This window comes from Amblyomma americanum, chromosome 3, assembly GCF_052857255.1.
Source record: "Amblyomma americanum isolate KBUSLIRL-KWMA chromosome 3, ASM5285725v1, whole genome shotgun sequence".
NCBI classification, from domain to species: domain Eukaryota; kingdom Metazoa; phylum Arthropoda; class Arachnida; order Ixodida; family Ixodidae; genus Amblyomma; species Amblyomma americanum.
The window spans coordinates 65,380,029-65,397,024 of record NC_135499.1 but is presented as its reverse complement, the minus strand read 5'-3'; the positions used below and the strand labels follow the sequence as shown (position 1 = coordinate 65,397,024).

The 16,996-nt window shown below is 46.7% G+C and overlaps 1 protein-coding gene and 1 non-coding gene across 3 annotated transcripts in view; both read right to left on the bottom strand.

Moving 5' to 3' along the window:
- Positions 1–1,111: 1,111 nt before the first annotated feature.
- l(1)G0289 (plexin domain containing lethal (1) G0289) overlaps positions 1,112–16,996 on the bottom strand; it is an 81,261-nt gene continuing 65,376 nt past the window's right edge. The window contains exons 13-14 of one of the 2 annotated variants that reach the window (XM_077657433.1): positions 15,571–15,734; positions 1,112–7,148 (exon numbers count right to left, since the gene is read on the bottom strand). In XM_077657433.1, the coding sequence (XP_077513559.1) occupies positions 7,080–7,148; positions 15,571–15,734 (233 nt within the window). In that variant the 3' untranslated portion in view covers positions 1,112–7,079. The remainder of the gene's footprint in view (positions 7,149–15,570; positions 15,735–16,996) is intronic. The other variant, XM_077657434.1, reaches the window with a different exon arrangement.
- On the bottom strand, positions 13,415–13,488 carry TRNAT-GGU (transfer RNA threonine (anticodon GGU)). The gene has a single exon. It is a non-coding gene; the product is annotated as a tRNA-Thr (tRNA).

Genomic DNA, 16,996 nt, shown 5'->3' with positions numbered 1-16,996 from the left:
TCTGTTCGTGAACGTACATGCAAGCCAAACTTCGTGTTCTATCAGGGCAAAGTCTGGCCAGATAGTGGCCTGCTGTATTTCACTGCCATGATGCTGGCCATGTAAGACATGCACCACACCAGTGCACCAAACACATTGGGCCATTGAGGGAACTGCAACTGCTCGGTGGACTGTCCTTCACTTCACACTCCTAAAGACATTTCCCTTAGACTTGGAGACTGTTCTGTCACACAGCATTCCAGCCGCATAGCCGATACTCCTGGCAATAAAAACAAACAGTGGCAGACAAAAGGGAACCAGTGCATCTGAAGTGCAGTCTGCCAGGTGAGGCACGGCAGTTACCACCCTGAGGCTCCTTTCTTCCTATGTACTCCATTGCGGTGGAGCTCGCTAGCACTTTTACTCTTTTAAACCAAATCGTGGCACAGACAAAACGAAAGTCAATGTGTACTCGAACAAAAGAATGAGACATGGCTTCATGTTTAGGTTCCACATTAACATGCGAATTAATGCAAGCTTTCCTGACAGTTTCACTGTGGAAAACCAAGTGGCGCACGCATGGTTCAATCATTCAGACTCGTCTTTTTGAACTGCGACAACACCACTGTCATTTTTTTCTTGACAGGAACACAGTATGCTCAGAGTGGCTTTGCACAAACGAATGAGAAAGCCCAGTTCCCTCAAACCATGTGACGGCGCTATCCTATGCACCACACTGGAATGGCCACCCTGCACGTCTGTACATAACAACATGCACAAGTCACATCCTCATGCACAATGCATGCTGACGTGAAGCACCAGTGCAAGAAGTATAGAGTGTTTTTTTGAGCAGATCAGAGGCGGATTTATGAAAGAAAGTGGGGGCAACCAACCCTTTTTAGCGAGAAATTTTACATAGGAAAAACACGTAAACCTCATTTCTGCGCCGAAAAATGCCCCCCCCCCCCCCCCCCCCCCCCCCCCCCAACCCCCTAAACCGCCCCGGTACAGATCCATTTTACATGGGCGCAAAAGGTTGATTTTACTCACTCATCTAAAAGAGGCAACACAATAAGAAAATTTGTCCAAGAAGGAATCTGCACTGACCATTTCTTGATGTACATTTTTTTTTCTAGCCTATCTATGCTGAAGGCCATTCAGCCAGTTTCTCCATACCAGCCCAAACCTTTGTTCTAAGCTTAAAAAAAAGAAAGAGAACACGACGGAGAGCATCACAAGTGCAAAGTGGGTGGGAGGGGGCAACAAGGGGTCGTCTGCAAGCACAATCATAAACTATGATATTATAACTACATATACTGTCTTATGTACACACTAATTAAACATGCACAGTAAAGCCTTTATCAACACAACATTAAAAAAAGCAGTCATAAAAGCAGCAGGCACAGCTATCGCAAAGTGACATCCAAAGAACACGACGTGAAAAGAACCTGAACCCCTTCTCTTTCCTCACTTCAGGACGATAAAAGTAGCTAGCGCCACAAATGTCAAGAAAAAGCTGACATGCAAAATAACCTGAATACACAGAACAACAACAACAAAAAAAGAGCTCATTCCAGCTCAAGAACTAGGACAACTGCCACATGTAGAAAGAGCAATATCTTTGCCGAACTGAACTGCTGGTAGTTCATAAACATTAAATTAAAAAAAAAAAACGAAATACCCTTTAAGCATTGAGCTGCTAGGCTTTACTAGAACTGTGACTGCTAGGAATGTAACACAAGGTGAAATTGCAGATGTAAGTAAAGATTGCAGCTGCAGCCATACAAGCATGCGAGTCAAAGCAAGGACAATATGCTCATTAAATAAGAGGTAATCCCCCAACCCACTGAAAGGCATGGAATGTTGTGCAGCAAGCCACAAGGCAGACCAAAGCCAAGGGCAAAATTCCAAAAGAAGGTGAGGGCAGAGCAACTGGGAACTGGGTGTGACAGAGGCAGCCTTCTCAGATATCTGCACAACACTGAATTGAACCTATTCATTATGAAAGAGCATACCACTTCTTGTATATAAGCAGCTACAAATGCTGATAAGATAGCGGTGTTTCTAGGCGCTTACGTGAGCCCAGCAGGAGCTGCCCCTCTAGAACTCCAAACTCTGCCAACAAAACAGAGCGCTGACGTCTATCCGAGATTCGTCTCAAGTTCCACGACAACGGAGCAATTCATGATAATGTAATGCAACTAGCCAGCAACAACCTCAACCGCCAACAAGTGGAACCCCCGTAACAGGCGGTCGGTGCACTTCTGCCTTCTTTGTGTTTCAGTGAGTAAAGGCACTTAGTTGTGTGAGATCAGGTGTACAGAGAAATTAAAAATCTTCGAAAAAAAAAAAAGAGATTGTCCTCCAGTAGATCCTCAACCAATGCTGCAACAGAAGGGCAGCATTGGCAACACCAGCACAGGGCAAAGCAGAGCAAGCCCTGTCAGAATGCTGTCATAAGAATGACCTGTAGCACACAAGGTCACCTACAGAATCTAGGGCCCAAAGAAAGACAAAGCAGAGCTTAAATCCAGTGTAGGTTCATGCCACAACTGGGACAACAAACTCCAGCAAAAATGAGGATTGACGTTCACTGTACGGCCACTCCATTGGCACGTGCAAAATACCACAACAGCAAGCACGTGGCCAACAATTCAGCATAATCTGAAACTAGCAGAAATTTGGCGCCACTTTTTTTCCCCAATTCCCGCAACATGCGAGATCCTGAGCGCTTTTAATTTTGTTGCACTATTTGCTGCCTGTCACTTGCAAGTGATGAAGAGTCAGCATGACTCATGGTTCCTTGACAATATGTGACAATTGCCCTCCACAAGCGAGCACGAGTCTGATCTCGTGCTGCTTGCTCCCTACCTTTTTGATGCATCGTTTGCTCCCTGTGATGAAGTCAGCAAAAGTCATGGTTTGACCGAGTGCTGCTTGCTACACTGCATTTTGTCGCATTGCTTGCTGCATGTCACTTGCAAGTGATGAAGTCAGCAAGACTCATGGTATCATTTTATGCTATGCTGTCGGTCACTGGCAATTGATGAAGAATCAGCAAGTTTAGTGGTTTGATCCCAGTTAAAAAAACAATTGACTCCAATTGGGAAATTTTCAATTGGTACCAATTGCAATTTCCAATCATAAATTAGTACACAATTGTACCAGTTGGACCAACTCGAATAATAGTTCCCATTAGGTCCCATGCAGGAAATTATCGAATCTAGGAAACTTTCTCAAAGTCTACCACCCAATTAATTAAGCCGCACAAAGTACAGAATGTGAGAGATATTAAGGTGCAAAAGAAAAACTGATCTGTGAGGACTGCGGGCTGAGATGTTTTACCTCGTACCAAGTTTTTAAAGAGATTTAATCTTTTTCGGAAATTAAACGTATCATACATTACACTCAAGAAACAACTAGTACAGTCACACACCTAACATAAGCCGAACACATGGATGAGTAGAATAAACTTTTGCTTTTGCTTATATATCCCATGTGTGGGACTCCCATAATGGGGCTAGCGGCGCTTACGTGTTAAGCATAGTTATTTAATTCATTTTCGACGGCAGAGATAGCATAAATGATGTATACAATTTAGCAGATTAAGTTGCAGATAGTTCTTATTATAACCTAATTAGTATTGCAGTGTTTATCAAATATGCAGTTGTTCACATGAATATATTGGGTGCAGTTATCAGATCAATTGGATGCAGTTGATAAGACCAATTGGGCTCACCAGTTGGTGAAGACTGATCCAACTGAGCATCCAATGTAAACATGAATTACCAGACTACTGCTGTGTCCAACTGGCACTCTATTTAGACTAATTGGAGCAACAATTCCAATTGAAATTAGTTTGAAACTCAACTTGTCCAGTTGGGTGTCGATTTCTACTGTCCAATTGGAACACCATTCCATCTGGAACCAGTTGGAAACTCAATTGGTCCAATTGGCAGACCATTTGGACTATCCAGTAGGAACACCATTCCAAGTGGAACCAGTTGGAAACTCAATTGGTCCAATTGGCATACCATTTGGACTATCCAGTAGGAACACCATTCCAAGTGGAACCAGTTGGAAACCCATTCAGTCCAACTAGAACCAACTGAAAGCAGCTGGAAACCCAATCGGTTCCAATTAATTTTTCTGACTGGGATCTTATGCTGAGTGCTGCTTGCTACAAAGATTTTGTCATATTGTTTGCTGCCTGTCACTTGCAAGTGATGAAGAGAAAGCAAGGCTCTTGGTTTGATCCTGTGCTGCTTGCTACATAGCTTTTTGCTGCATTGTATGCTGCCTGTCACTTGCAAGTTATGAAGTCAGCAAGGCTCCTGGTTTGATCATGTGCTGCTTGCTACATAGCTTTTTGCTGCATTATATGCTGCCTGTCACTAGCAAGTGAAGAAGAGTCAGCATGACGAGTGGTTCCTTAACAATATGTGACAATTGTCCTACCACAAGTAAGCTACCAGTCTGATCTCATGCTGCTTGCTGCATACCTTTTTCATGAATCATTTGCTCCCTGTCATGGAGTCAGCAAATGTCATGGTTCGTTCGTGGTTTATAGGTGTTTAACGTCCCAAAGCGACTCAGGCTATGAGGGATGCTGCAGTGAAGGTCTCCAGAAATTTCGACCACCTGAGGTTCTTTAACGTGCACTGACATCGCACTGCACATGGGCCTCTAGAATTTTGCTTCCATCGAAATTCGACCGCTGTGGCCGGGATCGAACCCGTGTCTTTCGGGTCAGCAGCCGAGCGCCATAACCACTGGGCCACCGCGGCGGCTTGTCATGGTTCGATCGAGTGCTGCTTGCTACATAGCTTTTGTCGCATTGCTTGCATCATTTGCATGTGAAGAAGTCAGCAAGGCTCTTGGTTTGATCATGTGCTGATTGCTGCATAGACTTTTGCTGCATTGCATGCTGCTTGTCACTTGCAGGCGATGAAGAGTCGGCAAGACTTGTATCAACTTATGCTCTGCTGCCTGTCGCTTGCGATTCAAAAAGAATCAGCAAGACTAGTGGTTTGATCTTGTGCTATGTGCTGCCTGCTACATAGCTTTTGTGGCATGCTGCCTGTCACTTGCAAGTTATGAAGAGTCAGCAAGACTTATGGTATCATCTTATGCTCTGCTGCCTGTCACTTGTGATTGAGGAAGAATCAGCAAGACTAGTGGTTTGATCTTATGCTGTGTGCTGCTTGCTACATAGCTTTTGTTGCATTGCTTGCGTCATCTGCATGTGATGAAGTCAGCAAGGCTCTTGGTTTGATCGTGTGCTGCTTGCTACATAGCTTTTTCCTGCATCATATGCTGCTTGTCACTTGCAAGTTATGAAGAGTCAGCAAGACTCATGGTATGATCTCAAGCTGTACTGCCTGTCACTTGCAATTGATGAAGAATCAGCAAGAGTGGTTTCGTCTTGTGCTGTGTGTTGCTTGCTACATAGCTTTTGTCGCACTGCTTGCATCATTTGCATGTGATGAAGTCAGCAAGGCTCTTGGTTTGATCATGTGCTGCTTGCTACATACTAGATTTTTGCTGTATCGTATGCTGTCCGTCACTTGCAAGTTATGAAGAGTTAGCAAGACTTGTGGTATCATCTTATGCTCTGCTGCCTGTCACTTGTGATTGAAGAAGAATCAGCAAGACTAGTGGTTTGATCTTATGCTGTGCGCTGCTTGCTACATAGCTTTTGTCAAACTGTTTGCTGCCTGTCACCTGCAAGTGATGAAAATCAGCGAGACTCACAGTTTGATCTTTTCGTGTGCTGCTTGCTGACAGCTTTTTGTCCCACTGTTTGCTGTCTGTCACCCACAAGTGATGAAGGGTCAGCAAGACTCGTGGTTTGATAGTATGCTGTGCTGCTTGTAAACTGCAAGTGATGAGTCAGCAAGAGTCATGTTTCAATCTTATGCTGTGCTGCTTGCTACATAGCATTTTGTCACACTGTCTGCTGCCCGTCACTTGCAAGTGATGAAGCCAGCAAGACTTCTTCCCCTATGATATGTGACACTTCAACTCTTTCCTACCATGAATGAGCTGCGAGTTAGATGTCGTGCTGCTTGCTGCATACCGTACCGTTTTGTTGCATTGTCTGCCGCGTGTCTCTTTCAAATGATGAAGAATGGGCAAGACCTGTGGCTATTTTACGATATGTAATATCTCTTCAACTCTGTCCTACCATAAGTGAGCTGTGAGTTAGATCTCGTGCTGCTTGCTATGTACCACTGACAGCTGTTGCCTGAAGTGCAATGAGAAGAACAGCAGCAACTGCAGAACATGTGGGCAGAGGCCCGAGGGCATGAACTGAAGGCACAAAGAGTAGCAAAGCCCCACATGGTACGCCACTGTGGAGAAGAATCACACTCCCCTTGCCCAGAGAGCTTGCCATGCCAGTGTTTCTAAACTGCCAACCATCCCAATTACCTCTGCACAGCCTACAGGTGTTGTTTAACTCTGGCAGAACAGCCTGGCAAGCATCAGCTAGGGCTCTGTCTGAAAACCAGAGGACTGACCAAACTCTCCATACTTCACCGAATGTACGGGCAGTGCTCGATGCTCTCGAGGTGAATCGACAGTCCCCTGCTTAAATATAGACTCCGAGTGCACCAGAATGCGTGTGAGCCAGCTTCACAAGAAACTGTGAATGAAGTGATGTCTCATACACGCTTCCCTAATGCTGTGTCACGTTAGCGCTGCCCATCAAGTGAGAATGTCACAATGGGGGCAGCCCCCGATACACATGTTTTCGGCAGTCATCCAGAGCATAACAGCTGAATGGAAGCAACGAGCCACCTCCATTTGGCGAGCAAAGAGGAACCAGCTGGCTCTATTGTACACTCCACTGGCACCTAACACTGCAGTGCAGTAGTATCGTGGCACTCAGCTGCAGATGGAAGTCATGACTCTGCCAATGCTCTCCCCAAGCCTTGCTGCCTAGCAAGCAACCTCCCCTCCCCCACAGACTGGTATCAAAAATGTGCCAGCAGCCAGTACAAAGACAAGCAGAATAAGAAAAGGTGTTGCATGGAAGTGCATGCAGCCCCAAGGTCCCAGGGCCCCTCCTCCTCCTCTTGACTGGTGGAGAGGCTGGCTTAGATGTGGACAGAGGTGGCGGCTGTGTAGCGGGCCTCGCCGTGCAGCCTCCACTGGCTCGGACGGTACTGCGGTGGGTGCAAGAGACATGCCATTAAAGCATCATGACAGACCATTTCGATTCTGGCCACACATTGAGGGGCACAATTACAAAAAATACAGACAGGCATTGACACGCACTTTTCTCACCGATGTGACGCATACACTACACCTACATCTTCTTATGTCAGATACCTGCACTGCACACACTACCTGCCGGGCTACCCTCAGGCATGTGCAAGGGCGCAGGAATCTGTTCTTCCACTGCCTGCTTAAGTGTGCTGCGCATGATTTGCGAGTTCCACTAGGGGCAGTCACTGTGGTTCACAGCCTCACTGAATGTTCGTCCCAGCCGAGAAGTGCACAAAGTGGTTCATTTAAACAGATTTCTAATGAAGAAATGTGTTATGGGGCTTGAATGCCAGATTTCCACCCACTTTTGCACCTGCCTCCAAAGCTCACCTATGTAAGTGAAGCTAAGTCGAAGCTCACATCAAGAACGGTAAACACTTCCAATGTCCTTAAATGCATACACTGCAGACATCACCCTGTATAATGCACAATGGATACACAGGGCCATGTTTTGCCCAAATTTTGCACCCCAAGGAGGTTTCGCATGCATCAAGTTAAACCAGGTTTCTACCTCAAAAGGCCCATAAAATGTGTAGTTTGTCAGAGCAAAAAGCTGAGAAAACTGGCAGATATTTTGGATCTATTCAGTGTTCACAGCTGACTGCAGGTAATCAGAAATCTATTTTAACCCTTGTTGCGCATGCCATGACTTCCCTCAGATAAGTTCTAAAAGTGCTTGGCAAAAGCCAGCCTCCAACCTGAAGTCTCATTGGTATAACTGTAAAAAGTGCCACACACACTAAAGACGTCCTGCTGCAGAGCGTTTCTAATAGCCACTGGAATGCTGGGTATTTCTAAGTTGTGAAGTGTAACTGTTATGTGTGACTCAAGGTATATATCACATATTGTGATTGTTTTAAAATGAAAGACTGTGACTGCAACAGCTTCATATTTGGTTTTAAGCTTGATTTCGCGGGTTGAAACACCAATCTGGATGACAATAGCAACACCTCCAGAGAGCCTACCAGTCTGCTCTCGGTCATGCTGAAAGACTTTATACTTCTTTAAAATATTCCTGTATTTGGGACCTAAGTTGGTTTCCTGTAGGCATAAAGCCACAGAGGAAAGTGCGTTTAAAAGCTCTTTTACGTCACTGTAGTTTAAAAGTCCAAGGCAGTTCCACTGTATTAGGAACGCCATGTTGGATGATTTTAGAGTGTGTAGTTGTTTTTAAAAACCTACACGATTTTGAGTGTCCCATTATTGGGGACTTTTGTATTCGCTCAAGATAGCTGCGATGCAAAGCAGTAGAGGTGAGCTTGGAGTTGTGTCCATCTCACTAGAGGCTCTGAAGGCCCGCAGGGAACCTGCGGGTGTACGAGTTGCAGGACTCTCCAAGTTGGGGGAAGTTATGCTGACTGCCGACTGAGGGGCCGGCAGGCCGTTTTTTAAAGCTGCCTTCGCTGCATCTGCTGGGTGCGGCATTGGCCTGCCTCAGGCTTTGCCTGGGCAGTGGTCGAAGCCCACTGTGGTGTGCCACCCCTACGCACCACACCGGCGAAATTTGTTCTTGCAGTGGAAGAGAATGTGCTGACATTATGTAAAAATCTTTTCAGTCTTCCAGCTTGGGCAAGACCTTGAGTAAGCGAGGTGATCATTCCCATAATTTGCGCTTTGCAGTTTTCAGAAGCATGCTCCTTTGAGGTGCATTGCGGGCAAGCTTGTCGGCCACGGCAACTATGCAGCCCATGACTGTACTGTTGGCAGCTGAAACACTGGGGTTTGGCATGTAGTGTCGGACTTTTTCAAATAACCTACTTCAACTGATTCGGAGAGTTTGCTCAAGTTGAAGGTGATGACGAGATGTTTGGTTGGTATCTCTCTGTTTTCTTCCCTAATTCTGATGCCAAGGACATGATGACATTTTGGTATTTGAGACATTCCAGCATTTCTTCTTCAGTGAGCTCCAGAAAGTCAGATTCGGAAATCGTAAACACCTTGGACGGCGTTTAAGGATCAGTGTGCAGTTATTGAGGCAGGATTGTCCCCTACTAAGACTGTGTTGGACAGTTTTGAGTGCTGGATATCGTTGTAGTACCACCACCAAAGCATGTGCAAGGAAGACGAAGTGGTGGGCTCACGCAGCGAAGAACGCTTGGAACCACTGCCTCAGCTGGATGCTGCTGCTGTCGCCTCCTGGGCAACCTCCACACTGCCTTTCACTTCTAGAAGGAGTCCACCACTGGGAATTTCTGTCCACTTGCAGCCCGTACCGAAGGCATTGGTCAGACATTTGGGCACCAGGACATTGTTCTTTTTCAACAGTTTTTCAGCTTCTTCACTGTGGAGGACATGGTACTTGGAAATGTTTGTTTCGTTTTTTGAAAGCACTGGGCAATGATGACTTCGGTCCGCACTCTTTTCAGAGCTAGATCATTTTCTGTGGGAGGTGGAGCCATAGAATATGCTTTATGGTCAGCCACGGTGCCAGCAGCCGACCAAGGAGCCCGATGAGGGGATGAGACAGGAACTTGCAAGCAAGTCCTGCCCACGTCAGCTGTACACCCCAACTACAGTTGAACCTCGATAGAACAAAGTACAGCCTAGCCCGGTTATAGTGAAGTCGGCGGGAATTGGAAATCACTTCGATATATCCACAATTTCATTATATCTGGACTATGAAAGAAAAAAGACATATTGGCAAATTGATTTATTGCCGCTGTAAGAACTGGTCCAGCGTTCCATGAACATGTTTTGTGAGTGCGGACTTCAGGATCGCGGCTTCCATGCCATCCAACTGCAAACCGAAGTTCTCGTCGAACTTCGAACTCCCGAGGAACATGCGCAGAGTGTCAAATGCTGCGGTGACCGCTGTGGAGGTCACTGGCTTAGGGGGCAGAACCAGCATCATCACAATTGCTATCGGAGGCACCGTCCACCGTGGCCCTTCACCAAAGGGACTTTCATGTTGGCCATGCTGTCAGCAGTGCGAGCATCGATGAGGAGGCCGCATAATTACTTGGCGCCGGTAGTGGACCTTGACGTTGGCAATAAATAACCCCCTGATCCATGGGCAGCACCTTAGTGGTAGGAATTGGGGGAAGGAACAAAACCTCAACAGTGCTCAAGTGTGCATTCACGTGATGTGATAGACAGCATCTTGGCGAAGCCGCGTGGTTTCTTGGATTTTACAACAATCAACAGGTCTCTCTTGTCCCAACCATCCATGTTTGAGCAGATCAGCACAGTGATCTGGTTTTTGTTGTCTTTTCCGCCCACGCATTTGTCCGTCTTCGCCGCGAGAGTCTTCATTGGCAGCAGTTGGAAAAACAGACCGGTTTCATCTGCGTTGTAAACATCCTTGCCGGAATACGCAAGAATCCGATCACGGTGCTTGGCCATCCACTGCTGGAGCGAACTCTTGTAAATGGACGCAGCCTCCCCGACAATGTTTTTACACGTGATGCCGTGCCTCTCCTTGAACCACTGAAGCCACCCATTTCCTGGCTGGAAGCTTTCGTGACTGAGAGCAAATCCCAAGGACTTGGCCTTTGCCAGCATAATCGGTTCACCGAGTAGAATGTTCTTCGACTGCATATCCAGAACCACTTGTAACACGCGGCTTCTACGTCGCTGTACATGGCGCACCGGATCCTCTTTCGGTCCCCGCTGCCAATGTCATCGTCGAGAACGGCGCCGATCTTGCTACCGCTCTTGATGACATGACTTGGAATCTGCTCTTACCATGACTTGGAATATGCCCTTACCAAGTCATGCCCGCATGCAATGCGTATAAGCTTTAATAACCAAATTGAAAGGCTGCTTTCAGTCGGCTTCCCCTGCGACGTCATAACAGCTGTGGCCGAGAATCTTCTTAGGAAGATAAAAAGAAGAGATCAAGGTAGTGCGAATGAGCCACTGCCAAAAAAGAAGATCGTGGTGGTGCCCTATATACACAAAGTGGCGCACAATGTACAAAAAAGTGGCCAAGAGGCATGGTGTCCCTCTCGTATTTTCTGCCCCACAGAAACTCGCAGGCTTGTGCCCTAGAATCAGTAACCAAGGAGCTAGAGGCAGTGGATACGGCATAAAACATGCTGAAATGTTTGTCAAATGTGCCACGGGTGCGGTTTATGAAATCCCACTCAAGTGTGGAGGTACCTACATGGGACAAACAGGCCGTTGCGCGAATGAACGCGCAGGGGAACATGCCCGATCAATTCGAAATAAAGAAGGAACGAATCTGCCAGCCTCTGCTTAAGAAGATAAAAATTCTAGGAAAAGTAAAAACAAAACAGCGCGTGAACTTTTGGAGGCCTACCACATAAAAGAAAGCGGCGATAAATGTATAAGCGACACTTCTGTCAAATTGTTCAAGAAGGAGAAGAATTTTTTCTGCGCACATGTTGTTGATCAGGAGATGACTGGCTTTACCCCCCCCCTCTCTCATTGCCCTTGTCCTTTTGCTGTGACTCTGCATATATAAGGCACCTTCCCACAAATAAACTCAGTTGATAGTTTGCGCTCTCTCCGTCTTCTTCGACTTTTCCTGTGTTTGCCTCTTTTGAATGTGCAACGTGGTTCTTCATATCGAAAGGCAACACGCTAATCATCCTAGGAGACTTTAACGCCATGAACAAAAGCTGGGGATACCAAACAGCAAACCCAAAAGGCAAAACGATAGTGGAGGCAGCAGAGAACACCGACTGCAACCTCCTCACAGACCCAGACACTCCAACCAGAATCGGAAACAGCGTTAGTACCAACACCCGTCCTGACCTCACATTCATACGAGGAGCGGAACAAGCAGTGTGGGAGAACCTGTTAGAGAACCTGGGTAGTGACCACTACATACTCAAGACGCAAGTAACCTCGGACAGGCTAAAGAGTCAGCTGGGATCGGCAAAAATTACGGACTGGAGCGCTTTTCGAGAGGCATGCGATGGGAATCGCGCCGAGAACGGGATCCAATCGATACAAGAGTGAGGAAACATGCTCAAGGGAAAACAGCGCAAGTACACCAAAGAAATCGCGCGAACGACGCAGACACCCGAGGTAGACGCCAGGCTGCTCAAGCTGTGCTCAAGCTGTGGGAAGCTCGACACGGCCTCACCAAGAGGTGGAAGAAACAAAAGTACAACAGGAAGCTAAAGCTTAAGATGGCAGAAGTCACAGCGAAAGCAGAGGAGTACGCGGCGCAATTGGCAAGGCAAAATTGGCAGCAATTCAGCGACTCCCTCAACGGAACTTTGAGCGCAGCGAGGACGTGGCATATCCTCAAGGCTCTCATAGATCCGACCAAGACCAAGGCAGAAAACAACAAAGCCATCTACCTGTTCATCCACCAGTTCGAGGGACCAGACCGAGAACTCCTGGAGAAGGTACGCGTTAAGTGCTTCGGGGACACAAACCCAGCAGCTTAAGCAGAGCGCTACCGGGGAAGGGAAAACGATAACCTGGACAGACCCATCACGCGAGAAGAGGTCTACGCAGCGATTCGAAACACAACCAGAAACATGGCCGCAAGTGCAGACAAGATCAATAACACACTCATCCGCAACCTCAGTGATGAGTAAGTCGCAGAATTAACCAACTTTCTCAACAAACACTGGGAAGTGGAGACCGTCCCAGAGGAGTGGAAGCATGCGGAGGTACTCATGATTCCTAAACCGGGCAAAAAACCGCAAATTGAGAACCTCAGAGCTCCTGCTTCAGTTTGCCAGCCACACTGCAGTTGCTGCGGCCAGAAAGATGCCTTTCTTTTTTTAGTTCTTCGTAAGTGGCCTTGAGGATTCTCACTAGAAGATCTTCCGTGACTAAAAAGCGCGAAAACAAACTTTCTGACGTGGGCATTCACTTCTCATTTGGTTTTTTGCCCGCACTGCGGACACGTCTTGAGAACAGCGTTCAGAGGTGCCTTTGACGGCCTACCACCACACCGTGAAAAGAATCAATTTTCTTCTTTTCTACTGCTCAGATAACAACCAAATTTGGTGACAATATTCTTCATTAAACCAGCAATCCAAAACAACTCAAACTTAAAAACCGCATTTTTTTCTGAAAATCAGTATCTTAGGTCAAATGTTTACGGGAATTCCCAAGGTGGAGTAAATTTGAAATAAGGAAGTAATTACTCATTGCCATCCACCCAAGAGCAGCCATACGGCTATACAAAGGAAAGCTAAACAGCTTCCTCAGAAACTTCGTAGTTAAAGAAAAATCCGTCCTGGTCAGGGGTTCGAACCCGGGACCACCGCTTCACCAGAGCAGTCGCTCTACCAACTGAGCTAACCGGGACGGCAAGCTTATGGTAGGGCGAGAACGAATTGATCAATAACTCGAACTGGGAACAGTGTTGCTTAACTATTCCGTCCCGGACCAGGACGAATTTTTCTTTAACTACGAAGTTTCTGAGGAAGCTGTATAGCTTTCCTTTGTAGCCGTATGGCTGCGCTTGGGTGGTTGGAAATGAGTAATTACTCCCTTAATCAGTAATTACTCCCTTATCAGTAATTTAACTGCCACCTGCTGGGGTGGCAGGGTGGGTGCGCTGCCTATTCAGTGTGCAGAACGCACTCAACATTACAGATGCCAAGCCACGTCTGCTCCGCTAGATCACGTGGCCAGGCAGCAGCCGCTCCGCGGCAGTGGAACCCCACTGCAGCGACGGCGAAGACTCGGCGCGGCGGCGCGGCAAGACATTCAAGGTCTAACGTGCAGCGACGGCAAAGTCGCTCCGACGAAAGTAGTAAAAGCTTTCACTTTTAAAAAGTTCCGTTGCATCGCGAACTTCGTCTTATTGAGGTTCGCCTGTATAACCCAATATGGTGTAACACAGGGTAGTTGACCACACAAGGTTAACCCTAGCCGCCAGGAAAAACAAAGAACACAAAGGGAGAAGGAGACAGGAAAGTTGTGAGACAGATGATAGGAAAGTGAAAGATGGAGGGGAGGACAGGAAAAGGCGACTACTGATTTCCCCCAGTCACGTCAGTCTGAAGGTGCTGTTAACGGGAACCTGTGGCCAAAGTAGTAAAAATTTTTTTGTTTGCTCTTCTGTATTTCTTGGTCAGCGTCCATATTTTCGCATATTAATATGATTGTCAGAGACCAGGTGAGTTCTCATCCAATTCTAGACTACACGAGACATAGAAGTGGCCTTATGAAACAAGCCTTTCTCGTGTGAGAGAAAAAAAAGGGGACAAAGAAAAGAAACAAGTCTAAACTTGGCTTGTGCAAATGTTTTTTTTTTTTTTAGTTCTCTCATCAATGCAAACTTCAAGGAACCAGAGATTTTGTTTGAATTATTAGAATCTTTTTTATAGATGTCTATGCATACAAATAGTATTTTGGAACCATTCCTCTATGCAAACATAGCTAAGAACATTAGCAAGACATAAAATATGGGTGAAAGGCACTGATGTTTACTTGACCAGCAGTCTCCAATTGGTTGTTTGGCTGAAAAAAGTTAGCAACAATGCACTAGTTTCCCTTGTTAAGTAGGGCCTCAAGGGGCTGGAAAAAAAGATCTCAAATTATCCAATGGTCAAATCATTGCACGGTTACAAAAAGCCCTTCAAAAAACCGCTCTGCACCACAGCAAACTGAACTGATGAATAGGCAATGGTCATCTGCTTATGAGTGAAAATTTTCGCAATTCCGTCACGCTGCGCTGCCTGCTCACTGCCGGAAGTATCAATGCAGAACTGCTAAAAGATAGTAAGGCCCTCCGCGACCTCCTACACAGGCGCGACACAATAGCGGCAGAACCTGCTCGTAAAGACCACCATCCAAACGAGGAGGCTTCACCACTTAAACTAACGACCTGCAGCTCGTGACGAGCATGCATTTTTGGCATAAGAGACCACAGAGACGGAAGCGAGGGGAGTGTACATTTGCACTGGAATGGTGAGACATCTTTAAAAAAAAAGGTGTGTGTGGGGGGGCAAGCCAGTCATGCTGCAACGCAAGTGGAGGGCATAGAAGTCCTGTCGTTTTATCGCCTTTGGTCACCATTTTCCTCAGACTGCTGATCTTAATTATTACTGCTCTACCATGCGGCTGTTGCTCATCGCTGCACGCATACTGTGATGCCCTCCCGCAGACAGCATGTTGAACCAAAACCATACAAAGCAAGCGTTCTAACGATACTCAGAAATTTCATACACCAAACACTTGGATCTAATCAAATAATGAATACTTGAACACTTGACCGAATATTCGAAAGTATCGGATATTTGCTCCTAATCTAAACAGAACAACACCGAGCAGATATCCTACGGAGACACTGAACTCGGATTTCTAAACAAACAAGCAAGCAATGTCTAACACCACATTTCCGTTTTGGATGTTTCAAGCTAGCAGAGTTTCAGAGCCTACCTTGATGAGGAGTTGTCCAGCGGGTGTCTGGGGGTTGCGGTAGGCATACAGCAGCCACACCCCGACGGCTACAACCAGCACCAGGATCATGATGACAGCCACCACCGTGCCCGAGCTGACGGCATGGGACGAGGGGCCACTGTTGCCACCCTCCGAAGGCATGGCTGGCAGGAGAGAAAAGGGCACCTTAAACACTGCCTGTGGTGCCTCGCTTTCCAGAAGCCCAGCCAGCAAACAGCCTTGCGCGACAGCCCACCTTGGCCTAGTCTGCCAGAGGCATTGGTCATGATACAGACAAGTAGGCTGCCCAGAAGATTGATGTGTGGTTTGACTTCCTCGCGATCAATCCCTGTCTCACCAAATGAAGAGACATTAAGTCTAGCACCAAACTTCTTCAGCGACCCTGAAATCAGCCTCTACCAAGGTTGCAAATTGCACAGCCAGCTGTACAAGTAAACAATTAAGAGCATCTTTTGCAGTGCTCCCCGGCTGCCACTTGTATACAAAAGCTCCTGGTGACTTGTGAACTACTTGCACAAAATGTCTCGCATGCCTGTTTTGTCATGTTCACTCAAGCATGCTGCTTGACCAAGCCAACACCAAGCTAGATGAAACAAGCTTCAGGCCATAACTTGCCCATTCAGGCTTCTGCAGTGTTGGCACGAAGTAGAAATAAAAAACACAGCAGCAACCCAGAGGGCTCTTTTCTCACGCTTACACGCACCCGAGAATGAGCACACAGTGACACTGTACTGCATAAAAAAAAAAGTCAAAAAAGAAAGGCCTCTGAACAGCTAAATAAAACATGTCGATGGGCTGGTTGGTGCTGCATTGTCTCTAGAAGAGTAACTGAGAGCTACTTATTTCACACGAGCACTAAGAAAGACATAAGCGGACGGGCGCTGACATGCGCTTCTCTGAAACAAGTACTCAACAACTCTTCTAGAAACCTCTACAGCTGGCAGGCTCAAATCTCATCAGTGCATTGCAAGTGCTGTGTCCAAGTGATGATCTTTCATCCTGAAAATGGTACGGGCACTGGAACACCTTGAAAGCTTGCTCCTGCCATTGTGTCTGCCCACCACAAACAATTGCCACAAGTAATAGAGCCAAGACTGTTAGCTTTGACAGCACACGTCTCTCTCTCTCTTTTTTTTTTTTACCGAGCACTGCAGTCAACTTCAGCCTGCAAAGAACTACTCATTACGCTTATCTGCTCTTGCAAAGCTTCTCATAGCTGACACAGGGTCAGCAAGGTTGCAGTATTGACACCGGATCACCAGGGCCACACATGAAGACTGGTGTCACCTCTGGTGGTCAGGGCACAGCCCCTGGCTCAGATATATTCCTCAGTTGCCTGACAGTACGTCATCTGACCACGACACATGCCCTGTGCTCATGCCCATCAACAAAATTAAAACTTGTT